Source organism: Eretmochelys imbricata, chromosome 3, assembly GCF_965152235.1.
Source record: "Eretmochelys imbricata isolate rEreImb1 chromosome 3, rEreImb1.hap1, whole genome shotgun sequence".
Classification (NCBI taxonomy): Eukaryota; Metazoa; Chordata; order Testudines; family Cheloniidae; genus Eretmochelys; species Eretmochelys imbricata.
Genome location: NC_135574.1, coordinates 97931358 through 97943983, shown reverse-complemented (window position 1 = coordinate 97943983; position 12626 = coordinate 97931358). Strand labels below are relative to the sequence as shown.

Sequence of the window (12626 nt, the reverse complement as noted above, 5' to 3'; positions counted from 1 at the left end):
TCCTTCTTAGGCTTGGCCGGTTATTACAGACGATTTGTACCGCACTACAGCCAAATCGCTGCCCCACTGACAGACCTAACCAAAAAGAAACAGCCAAATGCTGTTCAGTGGACCGGAAAGTGTCAGAAGGCCTTTAACAAGCTTAAAGCGACACTCATGTCTGACCCTGTACTAAGGGCCCCAGACTTTGACAAACCGTTCCTAGTAACCACAGATGCATCTGAGCGTGGTGTGGGAGCAGTTTTAATGCAGAAAGGATCTGATCAAGAATTCCACCCTGTAGTGTTTCTCAGCAAAAAACTGTCTGAGAGGGAAAGCAACTGGTCAGTCACTGAAAAAGAATGTTCTGCCATTGTCTACGCTCTGGAAAAGCTACGCCCATATGTTTGGGGACGGCGTTTCCACCTGCAAACCGACCATGCTGCACTGAAGTGGCTTCACACCGTCAAGGAAACTAACAAAAAACTTCTTCGGTGGAGTTTAGCTCTCCAAGATTTTGATTTCGACATCCAACACATCTCAGGAGCTTCTAACAAAGTGGCTGATGCACTCTCCCGTGAAAGTTTCCCAGAGTCAACTGGTTAAAATCGTCCTTGAGATGTGGAAAATATTGTTAGTCTTTATGTACTTGGTAGTATATTTAGAGATGCATGTGTCTTATTAACTCTGTTTTTCCTAGAGCTCCAGGAAGAAATCCCAGCCAGTGTTTCACCCTAGCTGAGATTTGGGGGGCGTGTCATAAATATAAAGGGAAGGGTAAACCCCTTTGAAATCCCTCCTGGCCAGGGGAAAGCTCCTCTCACCTGTAAAGGGTTAAGAAGCTAAAGGTAACCTCGCTGGCACCTGACCAAAATGACCAATGAGGGGACAAGATACTTTCAAAAGCTGGGAGGAGGGAGAGAAACAAAGGGTCTGTGTCTGTCTGGATGCTGGTCTTGGCCAGGGATAGACCAGGAATGGAGTCTTAGAACTTTTAGTAAGTAATCTAGCTAGGTATGTGTTAGATTATGATTTCTTTAAATGGCTGAGAAAAGAATTGTGCTGAATAGAATAACTATTTCTGTCTGTGTATCTTTTTTGTAACTTAAGGTTTTGCCTAGAGGGGTTCTCTATGTTTTTGAATCTAATTACCCTGTAAGATATCTACCATCCTGATTTTACAGGGGGGATTTCTTTATTTCTATTTACTTCTATTTTCTATTAAAAGTTTTCTTGTAAAAAACTGAATGCTTTTTCATTGTTCTCAGATCCAAGGGTTTGGGTCTGTGGTCACCTATGCAAATTGGTGAGGCTTTTTATCCAACATTTCCCAGGAAAGGGGGGGTGCAAGTGTTGGGAGGATTGTTCATTGTTCTTAAGATCCAAGGGTCTGGGTCTGTAGTCACCTAGGCAAATTGGTGAGGCTTTTTACCAAACCTTGTCCAGGAAGTGGGGTGCAGGGTTTTGGGAAGTATTTTGGGGGGAAAGATGCGTCCAAACAGCTCTTCCCCAGTAACCAGTATTAGTTTGGTGGTGGTAGCGGCCATTCCAAGGACCACGGGTGGAATACTTTGTACCTTGGGGAAGTTTTGACCTAAGCTGGTAAAGATAAGCTTAGGAGGTTTTTCATGCAGGTCCCCACATCTGTACCCTAGAGTTCAGAGTGGGGGAGGAACCTTGACAGATCCTGTGAACATTGAATTGTCTATGGTGGGATTTTTAAAAGGGCCTAAGAGAGATAGGTGGTCAGTTCCCATTGACTAACTGCTCTTTGTGTAATCTTCTTGTTTGGCTTTTTTAAATGACCCTTCTTCTAACCACAGACACACTGTCTACCTCACAAACCCGTTAGTCCCTAAGGCAGTCTGACACCATTGCTCCTTAACTGGCTACAAGAGCTTCTGTTCAGTAAAATGCTCCTTCCTGTAATCCCCAGGAGACACCACAACCCCATCTTTGTGTACACTGTACCCCTAGCTCCTCCTGACACTTGGGAGAATAAGACCTTTAGGCAGAGCTGCATCAGTTTCTCTTTTAGCAGTTTAGAGCACTGCCAATGTGTATTTCAAGCAGTTATTAAGCTAAAGGTGAATTGCCTTGCTCAGTACCAGTTAATTTTCTTCCATCACTGCAAAGCTTTCTAGTCAAAAATAACATTGCTTGGGGAATATTGAACGAAATGTTTTTTATTAAGCGTTATTTTATTCCATCCATGGAACAATAGCATTTAAAAACAAATATTTTTGCTGAAAAATTCCATATGTTTTTAATGTCCAAATTTTCCATCACTTAAGCCCAGAAGGGACCATTAGATCATCTAGTCTGACCTTCTGCACAACAAAGGCCAATACATGTCACTCATTTGCCCTGTATTGAGCCCCATGTCTTGTCTGAATAAAGCACACCTTACAGAAAGGTATCCAGCCTTGCTCTGAAGACATGAAGATACGGGGAATCCACCACTTCCCTTGGTAGCTTGTTTCAACAGTTAATCACTCTCACTGTTAAACATTTGTGACTTAAGTCTAATCTGAATTTATCTGGCTTTAGCTTTTCAGCTATTGGTTCTCATTACGCCGTTTTTTGCTAGATTAAAGAGCCCTTTAGTATCTAACGTTTTCTTCCTGGGGGAATGTACATATACATCACAATCAAGTCATTTTTCAGTCTTCTTTTGATAAGCTAAACATATTGAACTCTTCAAGTGTCTCTCTGTAAGGCATTTTCTCTAGCCTGCAAATCATTTTTGTGGTTCTTTTCTGTACCCTCTCCAATTTTTCAACATTCTTTTTAAAAAAATGTGGACACCAGAACTGTATGCAGGTGTCACAGTTTTGGGGTGCAGTCCAGACCAGTGAGGGGTTATGTCACCTCCTGCCCTGTAACCCTGGGTGCTTTAAATACTCTTCTGCCCTGATACCAACACCAACAGACAAACACGCAGTGCTTCTGACCCCAGCCGTACATCTGTGCAGTTATCCTTATCAACCAAACTTATCAAAAAAAGAAATCAGGTTTGATGGACAAGATCTGTTTTCCATAAAACCATGCTGACTGACATTAATTATACTCTCATCCTTTAATTCTTTATTAATTGAATCCTACATAAGCTTTTCCATTATTTTGTGTGGGATTGATATCCAACTAACTGGCCTGTAATTACCTGGGTCATCCATACCCTTTTTGAATATTGGCACAAAGTTCTATATTTTGAATATTTTAAACATACCAGTGCTGCAGGTTGCAATGTCATCATATTATGAAGTGAGCTGTAGCTCACGAAAGCTTATGCTCAAATAAATTTGTTAGTCTCTAAGGTGCCACAAGTACTCCTTTTCTTTTAACCTAAGAGCGTTGCTTCAGAATTGTGGTGTTCATTGTTTGTGATGATGATGATAGTTATTCAAATGAAAGAGTAAGTATTCACAGTTACAATATTGCCCAACCCCAAATGTTCAAAAATCATGTGACTGGCTTACAAATAATGTGGTTTAAAAATAAATGTTGCATTTCTTTTTACTTGCTTATTTAGTTTTTGTATGTTTCAAATGAACGCAGGTCACATTTTCAAGGGGTTTTTTTTTTGTTTTTTGTTCTTTTCCTGGAACTGAGGGCTAGACACTTGTTTTAAAATGATGCTGAGCTTTTCATATCATCACAGCTAGGGCTTTTAGTAAAATATCAAATACTGTAAGAATTGTGAGAAAATAAAAAGAAAAAAAGTTGGCAACACTGTTAACTTTGGCAAACTGCTGCCACTAAAATAAATGTTACCTTAACCCTCCTCCTTCACCCAAAGTGTGGGCACATGTTCTGTATTGGAAGAGAGACGTAGTAGTGGGGGTGGAGGTGTGCTACAGTACGTACATGTGGACTGTGTGTGGTGTTTTATAGTATAGTACATACACATGGACTGGGTGAATTATATTGAATAATGTAGTAATGTTGTAATAGGTATATTTTAGATGCTAGTGCATAATGTCTTACTTTTATAATACCACTTATGATACTAAAATCATTAGTAATTTTTCTGGTTGCTTGTTTGCCCATGATAGATAATTATTAACACATTATGTGTAATGTTAAGGATGTGACACAACATTTAACAACAAGAAAAATTAGTTAAAGTTGATGCTTTGTGCCTACTCTATTCAGTGGTGTCTAAATAACTCAGTGCATTTAATTCATAATGTCATTCAAATCCTGATTTGAACATACTGAATTACTAATAGACAAAATGGAGATGTCATACTGATGAAATGCCAGTCTTAATTTGTGATTAACTTAGCTTTAGGCATTTTGATCTGGCCAAATACTTCAAAACATTATGCATGAACATTCACATTTTAGAAGTTTGTGCTCCTTTTATGTTTTCTTTCTGCAGACATTCTAGCAGCCAAGTTCACTGGCAGGATTGTTCACCAAAATGGCTACACAGTATTTGTGGAAAGCTTATCCTTAGTTCCAAATGAAAGTATTCACACCTGATTGCTAGATTTGCACTCATCACAGAACACATGTGTGACCTATGTGAAAAGTTTGGAATTTGTTACAAATATCTACTCTGTGATCATATTGAAATAGCCCATGAACAATCCCTAGGTTGAAAGATTTCTGCATAAAACATTGTATAAGTTTCAACTCAAGACTAAAGCTAAATTCAGTGAAAAAATTGTTTGCTGTGAAAAGTTCGCATCTCTCTGGTCATAAGAACGGCCATACTGGATCAGACTAATGGACCATTTAGCCCAGTATCCTGTCTTTGACAGTGTCCAATGTCAGTTGCTTCAGAGAGAAAGGACAGAAGAGGGCAATTTCAAGTGATCCATCCCATCGTCCAGGCCCAGCTTCTGGCAGTTGGAGGTTTAGGGACACCCTGATCATGTTGGGTAATAGCCATTGGTGGATCTGTCTTCCATGAACTTATTTAATTCTTATTTGAACCCATTTATAGTATTGGCCTTCACCACATCCCAAGGCAATGAGTCCCACAGGTTGACTATGTGGTGTGTGAAGAAGTACCTGCTTTTGTTTGTTTTAAACCTTCTGCCTATTCATTTAATCAGATGACCCCTAGTTCTTGTGTTATGTGAAGGGGTTTTGTAATAGTATTTACTTGTGACTAATTTCTTGTATGCTTCTACCCAGAGTGAACTTTTTTGAGAGGGTAACTTTGTTTGGAGGTCCCCTCTTGCTTATCACCTTCATTTCTTTCTATACCACACCTGAAACCTTTACATTTGGACAAACTATCTTCCCAGCTCACTCGGCAACATTATTGCTCCTTATTCTATAGGAACTGGACCACCAGACTAGAAAACCACATGCTCCCTTATCCTGCAGGATCACTGTACTGTGTACTGATTTATGCAGTGACTCCAACCTGAGAGCCCATTGATTGGGTAGTGTTGCATAAATCTGATAATAGCATAATGGAAGTGATATCACAACATCATAATGGTCTCAACACACCCACTAATTGTTAGTGTTATTTTTCAAGTCATAACATTTTCAGGTTACTAAGTCTATAAAAGCAAATTATACAATTTGAAATGGTAATTGGAGAATATTTGATAGATCTGGTCATAGAATAATGAATGAGAATCATTAATAGTAAGTTAATTGGATAACATCAAAAAAGTTTATCTGGTATATTGGGACTGTATGCTTCAGTTGACTCTTAGTGTACTTTAGGGATTTTTGGTTGCCCCATACCTCTGGATCTGATAGTGCATTGTGTTATGAAGAATATTAATACTGCTGCAGAACAATTACTAGTTCGTTTGCTAACTGATTAAAATTCATGCATAATTTATTAGAACTGGAAGAGACTTTCTAAATAAGTCTTTGTCCTCAAGAGCTTAAAAACAAAATGCATATGCTAATGTAAGAATACACTTTACATCGAACATAAAAATTTAATATGCAGTGGTATATTAGTCTCATTAATGCATAGTTTCACTTGTAGTAATCATGCTGTTAATCAAAGTATATACTTCTAAACATAGCTTCATATTGCAGAGTTTCAGAACTCAGAGTTGGTGGTGTATCATCCTCAACAATGTTTATGTTGTTTGCTATAAGACTGACCTTAAAATTCATTAGTTTGCCATTTAATATGCATGTTCCACAGGAAATGAACTGCTTTCATTAAGCTATGCTACTTTGCTGAGGTTTGATTCAGATAAAGATCCAAAGTGGCTTATGCCTAGGTTATGCCAGAAAATCAGGGGGGGAGAAGAGAGATTTAGGTGAATAATTAGCTCAGATACCTTAGAGTCCAGATTGTCCCGAACTACACTGCGTAGAACTTGTGCACATCATTGAATCAGGCCTAGGTTTGTCACTGAGGATGAATGAAAAGAATTCCAGCTGTTCCCATTCTGAGATACCATGAATTCATATGAGAGCACAATTTTCAAATTGTGCAACATGAGATGAGTGCCTTGGGTGCAGGCCTTCTAAGGAAGCTCATGGGAAATCCCTCCCTAACAAAATTTTGTAAATACTAGCTATTTGGGCAATCTAATCCCTTCTAAAAATGGCAAGTATACACTTCCAGAAAAATATCTAGTAGCTCCAGAGTAATGTCATCTCTGGCAGAGATGCAGAGGCAAAGAAATCTCATCCCGAACATCACCTCAAAGTGACGATAGAATTTAACAAGGTGTTCTTGGAAGCAGCAGAGATCCTCTTCAGGTCATCATTGTTCTGAATAAGCATAGGGTGAGGACGTATTGACTAACAATTTTTACATAGTCACTTTTCAAAGATAGAACCACACTTTAATTACTCCATTTTCTTAAAAGTGTTGTGTTTTTCTTTTTGTGGGACAGGATAGAAGGATGGTAGTGGGGTGGGGTTAGATTTCTTTTTTATGTACTTACCACCATATGTCTTTACCTGTTTGGAGTTGCTGTTTTGGTTCTGCACTACTGCTGTGTGAAACCCCTGTGAGACTTGAATTTAACATTGTTGCTTAATTAACTGAAACAAATTAGCCAAAATATATGCCATCTGGAATGAAAATGAACCTTTTGTGTTTATCAGTGGATTGATTTTATTGGAAAAATACATGTTCCTTTGGTTGTTTCTTAAAATAAATGACTCCTAGGCAATGTGCTATTACAGGCAGAAATTTCATAGATTTTTTTCCCTTAAACCTTTTCAGTCCTCTGTTGCTAACTTTCACTTTACAACTTTGTCGAAGCTATATTAAGTTGGGGTAGGAGGGATGTTTGCATTGTGTACCCATTTCAGACATACGTATGCCAGGATAAGTTATTTGATTGAGGAACCGTAAATAATTCCATACATTGTTATAAATCTTTACATTGTCACCATCCAGTCAGTATTGCCCAGTTCTAAACATTCTGAATGGCTTTGATGTATTTCCATATTGTTCACCCTACACTGAATTTGGCAGGTTTGAAATGGACTGCAATGATTTTTTTTTGGAGACGCTCTCAAGGGGGCAGTGGAACGTGACACTGAAGCTATTACTGCAGGAATTGTTCATAGCTTCTCTCAATAAAATAAAATGAATTGGTTTTGAAATTCAAAATCCCAATTTTTTTTGTCTTATAAAATACATGAATTATCATGAAGTGATTCACAATAGTTCAGGAAATGTTACCAGAAAAGGGTCTTATAAACCAGCACAGTCCCGGAGCCAGAATCTCAGATGGAATAAATAAATATAGCTTATTGACTTCCGTAGACCTACACTGAATAATAAAAACTGAGAGTATAGCCTCCTGATCTTAATGCTGTATTGTTCTGGCTTTGCTTCCCAGTTAGAATCATAGAATATCAGGGTTGGAAGGGACCTCAGGAGGTCATCTAGTCCACCCCCTGCTCAACACAGGACCAGTCCCCAACTAAATCATCCCGCCAAGGGCTTTGTCAAGCCTGACCTTAAAAACTTCTAAGGAAGGAGATTTCACCACCTCCCTAGGTAATACATTCCAGTGTTTCACCACCCTCCTGGTGAAATTTTTTTTCCCTAATATCCAACCTAAACCTCCCCCACTGCAACTTGAGACCATTAGTCCTTGTTCTGTCATCAGCTACCACTGAGAACAGTCTAGATCCATCCTCTCTGCACCCCCCTTTCAGGTAGTTGAAAGCAGCTGTCAAATCGCCCCTCATTCTTCTCTTCCGCAGACTAAACAATCCCAGTTCCCTCAGCCTCTCCTCATAACTCATGTGTTCCAGTCCCCTAATAATTTTTGTTGCCCTCCGCTGGACTCTTTCCAATTTTTCCACATCCTTCTTGTAGTGTGGGACCCAAAACTGGACACAGTACTCCAGATGAGGCCTCACCAATGTCAAATAGAGGGGAACGATCACGTCCCTCGATCTGCTCGCTGTGCCCCTACATATACATCCCAAAATGTCATTGGCCTTCTTGGCAACAAGGGCACACTGTTGACTCATATCCAGCTTCTCGTCCACTGTAACCCCTAGATCCTTTTCTGCAGAACTGCAGCCTAGCCACTCGGTCCCTAGTCTGTAGCAGTGCATGGGATTCTTCCTTCCTAAGTGCAGGACTCTGCACTTGTCCTTATTGAACCTCATCAGATTTCTTTTGGCCCAATCCTCTAATTTGTCTAGGGCCCTCTGTATCCTATCCCTACCCTCCAGCGTATCTACCTCTCCTCCCAGTTCAGTGTCATCTGCAAAGTTGCTGAGTGTGCAATCCACACCATCCTCCAGATCATTTATGAAGATATTGAACAAAACCGGCCCGAGGACCGACCCTTGGGGCACTCCACTTGATCCCGGCTGCCAACTGGACATAGAGCCATTGATCACTACCCATTGAGCCCGACAATCTAGCCAACTTTTTATCCACCTTATAGTCCATTCAGTTCTGGCATCTCTACAACTGCAGGATGACACTTCTTGTTGGAAGAGGTGTCCATATATTAATAATATTTAGCTGTACATATATTAATAATATTATGATCTTTCTAAGTTTGGTTTTATTCACTGTGCATTTTTGAATTTTTTACAGAACCACCTCGACCAATAGCACCCCCCCAGTTACTTGGTGTTGGGCCTACATATTTGCTGATTCAGCTGAATGCTAATTCCATAATTGGTGATGGGCCTATAATTCTGAAAGAAGTGGAGTACCGGATGACATCTGGGACCTGGACAGAAACCCATGCTGTAAATGCACCAACTTATAAGCTATGGCACTTAGACCCAGACACTGAGTATGAGATTCGTGTCCTCCTTACCAGGCCAGGAGAAGGAGGAACAGGCCAGCCAGGACCACCACTTATCACCAGAACCAAATGTGCAGGTGAGGTCTCTCTTTCTTTCTCTCTCTCTTTTTTTTTTGGCAGTTTGTTTTCACTGTAATGATGGTGTTACTCTTTTCAGAGTAACAGCCATGTTAGTCTGTATTCGCAAAAAGAAAAGGAGTCCTTGTGGCACCTTAGAGACTAACCAATTTATTTGAGCATGAGCTTTCGTGAGCTACAGCTCACTTCATCAGATGCATACCGTGGAAACTGCAGCAGACTTTATATATACACAGAGAATATGAAACAATACCTCCTCCCACCCCACTGTCCTGCTGGTAATAGCTTATCTAAAGTGAGCATCAGGTTAGGCCATTTCCAGCACAAATCCAGGTTTTCTCACCCTCCACCCCCCCACACAAATTCACTCTCCTGCTGGTGATAGCCCATCCAAAGTGACAACTCTTTACACAATGTGCATGATAATGAAGTTAGGCCATTTCCTGCACAAATCCAGATTCTTGCAATTGTTCTCCTTTCCCCAGTACCACCAAAGGTCTGAAAGCTCTTATCCCAGCTTGGCCCCCATATTCTGTTTGTGCCACCTTGTTGGGGTCAACTTACTTAAGCTTCCATTTATTGATCGTGGAAGTTAGGAAGCTGTGACAAAATGTCTGGATGCATATAGTTAAATCAAAGGACGATCTAATGGAGGGCTGTTAAGGAACTCAGGAAAGGTAAAACAATTACCAAAACAGCCTCTCCAGTACCCAACTTCAGTGGTGTTAAAACAATGGCTGAGCCATCAATTGGTGAGAGAATTTACCTAGCTGGCTTCATGGAGACCTAGGGTGCTTTAGTCTCCCAAGGCTAAGGTTGCAAGACCCTGATCAGTTAAAAAGATGCCCTGGCAGAAAAGGAGCGAGCTGAGAGGGGCTGGCCAGGATGTGTCAGCTGACAAGCCCGGCTAAGACAAATGTAAACAAAAAAGCTGGTAAACATGCTATTCAAAATTACTTTAAAATGTAGTAAGAAATGACAGTCACATTGCTTAATTCTAAGTCTTCTGTATTTATATAGTGGTGAGAGCAGTGTTAGAATGAAATCTCCATTCACAAATTAGGCCTGGATTCCAACTGGACAGGTTATTCTAATGCTTGTTTTAGTATGTGTGATCATTCTGTTCAGTGACTATGGAAAAAGGTCAACGCCAGAGTTAGGAGTTAATGTCATAAGTGTGCTCAACTTGACCAGGTCAGTGAGTTTATATTCCAGAAAATTAGACCATCTCTATTGATACTGTTTTATTTTGAAACTAAACACTGCATTTCTTGGGAGCTGAAGCATTCTGCTTATTTAATTCCCTAAACAAACAAGCTCTCAGCCTAAAGCAATTCTGAAACTGCAGGCAATTTTGAAATAGGCGATCTTATTTCTAATTTACTATATACCTCTCTTGAAAAGTGAAAGGATTCATGCGTCTGTCTCAGGTCAGATAACAGCTATTGAAGTCTAGTCTAGATTAAAGTGTCAGTTCAATTCTCTTAAATATTTTAGACATTGCTCCAAAAATATAGTATAGAAATTTTGAAGCAGCTTCTTTATTAAGGCGACACAACCTAGAATCTCTTCCCAGACATCAGTTGGGTATACTTTCTTGTTCCTAATATGTGAAAAACTAAGGCTGCCTAATATGAAAAAGATAAGAGGAGAGAGGTCATGGTATATTAGAGGCCTGACATCCCTTTAGCTAGCCAATTTAAGGGAAGCAAAGTGGTATAATTTTTAAAGCATGAAAATACACACATTTATAAAAAATAAAATATATATTCTTGATGAGTTTGTTGGAATGACTGATCAAAATAATACTTAACGTGATAAACATTTGTGCGAGTAATGATTGATTTGAATATTAAAACATCAAAACAATAAGCAATATAGGTTGCAGTGGTTTTGATGCCACAATAGCACAGGTACCTATTTTTTAATGAAAGATAGCAACTGTAGGCCCTGGGAGGTTAAGTTACTTTCCCCAGGTAATATAGTGAGTCATTGACAGGATCCAGATTAGAATATGATTTCCAGGTCTTTGCTCCATTCATCCATCTTCCATAATAGTGAAGACAGGTATTTCTCTTCCAGGAGGGCTTCATTTGGGCTTTTGCAACTATGTGGTCATTTTAAAACTTGCAAAATCAGTATAAAAATCTATCTGAAGTGTGTGTCTGTTAGAAAGCAAACAACACAATATCAGCCTCTTCAAAAAAAAAAAAAAAAAATTTAAAAAGCAAGAATAAAGCCAATAATGAAATAGCGAGCAGTGTGATATATCCTTTGCTAGTAGTGTTAGCTTGGTGACTGTCAGTGTTACTACGCTTGTCAGGTGGCTTACTGTGCTGTATTATATTCCACTAGCTGCAGTACCTTGTTCTGGAAAATTCTAGTTTTTGTTTCAGACAAGACTGCTTATTATTAAGACAGCTATCTTTACTCCCCTTTTGTCAGTTCTGTCTTTCTGTATGTTTTGTAAGCTTTAGGTTCAATTTTGAAACAAGTTATAATGGATTACTCACGTAATATCATTTATTTCCAGTCACTGTATTTGATATGTCAGTGTGAAACTACCTTGCTTTTCTGTGTGGATAAGAAACACATTACTGAACGTTCACTGGATGGGTTTTAAATGTTTATGCTCTAAGTACTGGTGATAAGTAACATTGAATTATCAGGAATAATATGTTAGTAAAATGCTATTGGCTATTTTACCACAAGACTAAACAGTTGCTTTATTTTGGAAGGAGATTGAAGATGATTTTTACACATTGTTGGTTTAGAATTTACAAATGCCATGACATTTCGGAATAATACGCTATTGATCTATTAGACTGTGTTTCACTTCAGAACATCTCACATTTTGTGGAATTTGAGGTACGATTGCACAAGTTTGGGCATCAAGCATCTGATGTAGTTATCAGGTTATCAGTTATCAGTTGCGTCTTCTGAACAGTGAGTTTAAAAGTGACCAATGATTTCTGGAGGACTTTTATAAGGTGCCAGACAAAATTAATTAAATTATTTGTGTAGCTGGAATTTGATAGATGATTTTTCCTATGCTTAAATTTAGTGACTGCGTTATACTGAAAATATAATATACCAGATCACACCCATATGTGGGCAATTAAATACTCAGCCGACATACATATGATACAGCTGAGTATTTTTAAATAACTAGGATGAGAATATAAACCACACTAATCAGAACTAGACTTTCTTTTTAAAATGACCCTTCCTTGGCACACAGGTCCAGTCTTGTTTTCATTTTTAAGCAGGTTATAGCTATTTGCTAGGAGCAGTAATGTGCTCCAAGATATATATGGTGAGAGGTAATTACAT

At 39.0% G+C, this 12626-nt stretch overlaps 1 protein-coding gene across 1 annotated transcript in view; it reads left to right on the top strand.

Annotated features, from left to right (window-relative positions):
• PTPRK (protein tyrosine phosphatase receptor type K) overlaps positions 1–12626 on the top strand; it is a 590849-nt gene that overhangs the window by 352526 nt on the left and 225697 nt on the right. Inside the window, exon 7 of the mRNA XM_077811738.1 lies at positions 8999–9292. Within this exon, the coding sequence (XP_077667864.1) occupies positions 8999–9292 (294 nt within the window). The remainder of the gene's footprint in view (positions 1–8998; positions 9293–12626) is intronic.